Here is a 6,150-nt window from a genome sequence, read left to right on the forward strand (position 1 = left end):
GCATTTAAAAAATATTTGTTTATTTATTTATTATTGAATAGAAGCAGAGAGAAATTAAAAGGGGAGGGGAAGATAGAGAGGGAAAGAGACAGAGAGAGACACCTACAGCCCTACATAACCACTAGTGAAGCTTCCCCCCTGCAGGTGGGAACCAGGAGCTAGAACCTGGCTCCTTGAGCACTGTAATGTGAGTGCTCAACCAGGTGCACCACCACCTGGCCCTGAATTTCTTTTTGCCTCCAGGGTTATTGCTAGGGCTCGGTGCCAGCACTACGAACTCATTGCTCCTGGCAGACACTGGGTAAGAGAGAGAAATTGAAAGGGGAGGGGGACACAGAGAGGAAGAGAGATATACACCTGCAGACCTGCTTCACTGCTCTGAAGTGGACCTCCTGCAGGTGGGGGGGGGCTCAAACCCTGATCCTTGCACTTGGTACTATGTGCACTTAACCAGGTGTGCCACCACCCAGACCCTGTTAAATGCATTTGAATCAAATCTCTCAACTGCCCTAACCTGGAACCTATCTGCCACAACAGCTGAGTGATGAACAGTCAGCCTCGGCTTAACACTCTACACTGTGCTCCAGACCCTCTGAGCAATGTCCTCATCAGCCTTCCAGCTTGTAAGTTCCAGCCTTTGTATATGCTGGAAACACCTGTCCTCTGGCAAACTCAGACTGAGCTTTCAGGACAACTTCAATTTGGATCCTCTTCCTTCTTGGCCCCCAAGCAACCACAGAACCCTGTGCCCCTGATGCCACAGCCCTTATCAGTCCTCCCACCTCAAACAGACTCAAGAGGGCAGGACCTGGCTCATTTATCTCTAGCACCCAGAGTGGCACTTGGCACAGGGAACTTAGTGTCTGTATAATGACACTTGACTGGCAACCATGGCACGAGACCTCACCTGGTGTGCCCTGCTTCCTCTTCCATCTTGGAGATGCTACAGTTTTCCAGGATCATGTGTCCAGATATGTCCAGAGACATTAGGTTCCCCAGTTTCTGCACGAAGAGGCTCAGCACCTTGCGAGTCAGCTTGAACTTGTAGTAGCTAGAGAGGCGGTCCCGGGAGATGTCGAGGTGTCTGGAGATTGGGGTGGGGAGTACAGGTCAGGAGCTTGATGCCAGTGGAACTGCCTATAGACCCCTGCTCCTTTGGTCCACAGCAGGGGAGGGCCCAGTCCTGCTTGCTGCAGAGCATTCTGACAAAAAAAAACCTCTTAGGATCCAGATTCCCCTAACAGCCCAGATGCAGATGAAACTCTGGACTTAAGGAATAGAACTGTTTCTTCTGTGCCCACCTTCTGCCTGGCCAGGGATTCAAGGGCCTTCTAGGATAGCCAACACCAACCTGCCCACCCCCACCCAGGTGAGCTCCCGGGTGGCAGCTCACCGCAGCTTGTGTAGCTGAACAATGACCCGAATGTGGTCATCTGACAGGTCCATGTTGTAGAGCACGAGAGACACCAGGCTGTCTTTCCACTGGGTTAGGAAGGCGGCATCACTCGTCTGGATGCCTGAGAGGTCCAAGGCAGCCAGCGAGCTGAGCGGCCGCAGTAGGGACTCCACAGGGACCCCGTCGATCATTCGGCCCAAATTGAGGAAGCGTAGGCGACTAAAGCCTTCAAAGGTGAAGTCCTTGACCAGCACTTGGCAGGTGGGGTTGACGAGGCACTCGTCCTCACAGCCCCCTGGGTTCTCTTCCTCATAGAAAATGTTTGCACAGCCAAAGAGGCTCAGGGAAACCAGGGTGTGGCTGAAGCTCCTCAGCGTCTGCAGGCTCTTGGCGGACAGCTTCTCACAATTGGTCAGGTACAGCTCGACCAGGTCCTGGGAGCAGGCACAGCTTTGTCATTACTGTCGCTCTCCTCCCCCTACCTTTGGCCTGGTTTGGGGCTGACAGGCTCTGGGAGGGGCTCTCACAGTGTAGGAGAGTATGGAGGGGCTGAGGAGGTCTGGGCTGAAGGTGAGTGACTCTGCCCTGACCCACCCTGTGGCCCTCTCAGGCTGGCCTCCCCGGAGTCTGGCACAGCAGGGCTCACCTGTTTACGAATGGCCTCCAGGTCCTGATCCTGTACCAGGTCCTCTCGGAGGTGGATCCGGGTAAGGCGGGTGCTTCGGGGATCTGAGAAGAGGCTGAAGAAGCTCTCGTGTGGCTCAAAGTTGCAGGCGGCATTGACCAGTTCCACATACCTGGACAAGTAGAATGCCCAGATTGGGAGGAGCTAGGGGTCCTTGTCCTCCCTTTAAGGCCCAGTGTAAGTTCGTTCCTCCTTGAAGTCTCCTATGATCACCTAGGCAAAACTCTGCCTCCTCCTCCTCATCCTCCTCGGACCTTAGCTATCCTACTGGCAAGATAAAGGACGGCCCAAGAACTAGGAGTCCAAAGGTAGCCTCAAGGTGACTTCCTGGTAGTGAAGGGGCAATCAGGAGCACATTCCAAGATCTTCCCCCAAACAGCTGCTTCTATAGCGAATACACACATGCAGCTCTTCTCTTACACATCCTCCCACTCCATACCTTGGGTAGCAGCCCCTACCACGCCCACACTCATCTTCTTTAATTAATGTATTTACTCCCTTTTTGTTTTCCTTGTTGTTTTATTGTTGTAGTTACTGTTGTTGTTGTTATTGATGTCATCATTGTTGGATAGGACAGAGAGAAATGGAGAAAAGAGGGGAAGATAGAGAGGGGGAGAGAAAGATAGACACCTGCAGACCTGCTTCACTGCTTGTGAAGTGACTCCCCTGTAGGTAGGGGAGTCAGGGGCTCGAACTGAGATTCTTAGGCCAGTCCTTGTGCTTTGAGCCACCTGCACTTAACCCGATGCCCAACTCCCCACACTAATCTTCTTGAAGTCAGCTTCTGGTTCCTTGGTCATCCCCTCCTGGGATACTTTCAAGTAAGGGGCCCATTCGGGTGGAAGGGGCAAGGACTCACTAAAACCCTACTGAGGGCCAGAAAGGTGGCTCAGCAGTAGAGCACAGGCCTCTTATGCATGAGGCCCTAGCTTCAAACCCTTCACCATATCAAACGGTGGAGTGCTGCTCTGGTCTCTTGCTCTTTAAATGTTAAAACAACAACAAAACAGACACACACACACACACACACACACACACACACACACACACACACACAAATGAGGCTGGGTGGTGGCACAGTGTGTTAAGCGCATGTAGTGCAAAGCACAAGGACCCACACAAGGATCCCAGTTCGAGCCCCTGGCTCCCCACCTGGAGAGGGGTTGCTTCACAAGTGGTGAAGCAGGTCTGCAAGTGTCTGTCTTTCTCCCCCCTTCTGTCTTCCCCCCCCTATCAATTTCTCTCTGTCCTATCCAAAAACAGCAGCAACAACAATGGAAAAATAATGGCTACCAGGAGCAGTGATTCATAGTGCAGGCAAAACACGAGCACGCATGCACACACACACACAGACACAATATATATAGCCCTGTTAGGGGCTGGGCAGAGTAGATATGCTATAATGTGCAAGGACCCTGGTTTCAGCCCCCAGTCCCCATCTGCAGGGGGGATGTTTCATGAGCTGTGAAGCAGTCTGCAGGTATCCCTCTTCCTCTCTCTCCCCCGACTTCTCTGTGTCCTATCAGTATAAAATAAATATTAAAAGGGGTGAGCAGTAGCGCAGTAGGTTAAGCACATGTAGCACAAAGACCAGAGTAAGGATCCCAGTTTGAGCCCCTGACTCCCCACCTCCAGGGGAGTCACTTCACAGGTGGTGAAGCAAGTCTGCAGGTGTCTTTCTCTCCTCCTCTCTTCATTTCTCTCTGTCCTATTCAATAATGACGACATTAATAACAACAATAATAGCTACAACAACAATAAAACAAGGGCAACAAAAGGGAAAAAATATTAAAAAGTAAAAATACATAAGCATGTTGAGATACCAAATCATATAAGAACCATGGCATGGTGGGAAAGGCTTGGGAGCAGCTGGGAAAGTGGCTCAGTGGGCAGAATATTCCTTGCATGTGTGGGTTCAAACCCATGCACTAGGGCATAGGTTTCTTCTGTGGCACCACATGCCTGCACCCCTCTCCCACATACTTACCCACAACCATACCACCATGTGGTCTGCACATAATGATCCCTACTGCTCCATACACTCTCCTGCTAAGCCCACAGCAGCCCTCCCTGGCCCCTGGCCCTCTAGCCTACTCACTCGTTGACAAGCCGGTCACAGATCTCGCTGGGTAGGAAAATATCTGGATGTAGTCGCAGAGTCTCCTTGTCCAGTAGGTAGCCCAGGGTGCCATCCAGGTTGCGCAGGCAGAAGTCAGTGCAGAGGGCCATCAAGGACTCAGGAGTATCAGACGCCATGCTGAGTGCTGGTAGGTGGGCCACTCCAGCATAGGCCCCCAGGGCACAGTCACTCCTTTACACTCACAGGATCATTGGTGGTGCTAACAGCCTGGGAAATGGGAGAAAAGCCAAGACAGGCATAACTATGGGCCCAAACCACCAGTTGCTCTAAACCACAGCCTTAGACAACTAATCAAATTAGCAGTTCCCAGGCTGGGATGATGACAGCCTATTGATTATACAAAAGACTTGCTGGCCTCAGGTTCCAATGTCCCAGGTTCAGTCTCCAGCATCACCATAAGACACAGCTGAACAGTACTCTAGTAAAATAAATAAATAAATTAGCATCTCAGGGAGCCAGGGCAATAGCTTAGCAGTAGAGTGCTTTTCTTGCAAGTGGGAGGCCTGGGTTTGATCCCCGGCAACATGCCAAGACAACAAAGAAAAACAATTATCAGAACTCTATGAACTGTTAGCTTAACAGGGCCAAGCCCCCAAACTTCTGTCTCTTTCCTTCACTGCTGAACTCCATCTTCTCCAGTATAATCTGGTCTCTTGCTCTCTTTGTATGTTTTTCTCTATATCTCTCTCATTAAAGTAAGTGAAATTTCTAGGGTGGGGGAGATAGCCTAATGGTTATGTAAGCAGACTTTCATGCCTGGAGCTCCAAAGTCCCCGGTTCAATTTCTAACACCATAAGCCAGAGCTGAGCAGTGCTCTAGTAATAAATAAATAAATAAATAAATAAAAATTTTAAAAAGAAAGAAGGAAGAAGCAAAGGAGAAATAAGAAAAGCATAAAATCGGGGCCAGGTGGTGGCACACCTGGTTGAGTGCACAAGTTACAGTGCACAAGACCCAGGTTCGAGCCCCCAGTCCCCACCTGCAAGGGGAAAGCTTTGCAAGTGGTGAAGCAGTATTGGTGTTGCAGGTGTCTCTCTCTCTCTCTCTCTCTCCCCCTCTCTATACCCCTTCCCCTCTAGATTTCTGGCTGCCTCTATCCAATAAATAAAGATAATAAACATTAAAAAAAAAAAAAGCATAAAGTCACTTGAGAGAAAAGAACTTGGTGGGGCCACTTTCAATGCTCAGGGTGCTTCTGTCTATCTGCAGGGGCCAGAAAGTGGCTCACCTGGTAGAACACACACGTGACCATGCCTGAGGATCCAGGTTCAGACCTCTGGATCCCACCTGCAAGGGGAAAGTTTCATGAGTGGTGGAGCGACACTGCAGGTGTGTCTCTTTCTTTTTCCCTATTTCACTCTGGCTCTCAGAAAGAAAGAAAGGAGACTGGCGGTAGCGCAGTGGGTTAAGCACAGGTGCCGCAAAGCGCAAAGACTGGCATAAGGATCCCTGTTGGAGCCCCCAGCTCCCCACCTGCAGAGGGGAGTCACTTCACAGGCAGTGAAGCAGGTCTACAAGTGTCTATCTTTCTCTTCCTCTTTCTGTCTTCCCCATCTCTCTCCATTTCTCTCTGTCCTATCCAACAACAACATCATCAATAACAATAATAACTACAACAATAAAACAAGGGCAACAAAAGGGAATAAATAAATAAATATTTTTTAAAAGATTTAGAAAAAAAGAAAAAAAATCAATCAGAGGGTAGTGAAGTCAAGCCCTAGTGGCAAAAAAAAAAAAAAAAAGAACAGTTGCAAAACAAACATTGAATGCTCTGAAGGCTATTTTGTCTTTTGTGGTAAAAAAGAAAACTATCTGGGTTTTTTTTTAAATTAATTTTTATTATTTATTTATCATTGGATAGGGACAGAGAGAAATTGGGGGTAGTCAGAGAGAGAGACAGAGAGACACCTGCAGCCCTGCTTCACCAC

General features: G+C 49.4%; 1 protein-coding gene across 4 annotated transcripts in view; it reads right to left on the reverse strand.

The window, feature by feature from the left end:
- Positions 1-5,492, reverse strand: part of ZER1 (zyg-11 related cell cycle regulator) — a 34,648-nt gene extending 29,156 nt beyond the window's left edge. For 3 of the 4 annotated variants that reach the window (XR_009552112.1, XM_060200310.1, XM_060200311.1), the window contains exons 1-4: positions 4,180-4,428; positions 2,043-2,193; positions 1,394-1,830; positions 908-1,084 (exon numbers count right to left, since the gene is read on the reverse strand). Coding sequence is in view for 3 of the 4 variants with exons in the window: in XM_060200310.1 (XP_060056293.1) it covers positions 908-1,084; positions 1,394-1,830; positions 2,043-2,193; positions 4,180-4,337 (923 nt within the window). In the remaining variant the exon portion in view is untranslated. Of the gene's footprint in view, positions 1-907; positions 1,085-1,393; positions 1,831-2,042; positions 2,194-4,179; positions 4,429-5,450 lie in introns of those variants that run through there. The other variant, XM_060200309.1, reaches the window with a different exon arrangement.
- Positions 5,493-6,150: the final 658 nt, after the last annotated feature.

The sequence above is a fragment of the Erinaceus europaeus genome, chromosome 10 (assembly GCF_950295315.1).
Source record: "Erinaceus europaeus chromosome 10, mEriEur2.1, whole genome shotgun sequence".
Taxonomy (NCBI): Eukaryota; Metazoa; Chordata; class Mammalia; order Eulipotyphla; family Erinaceidae; genus Erinaceus; species Erinaceus europaeus.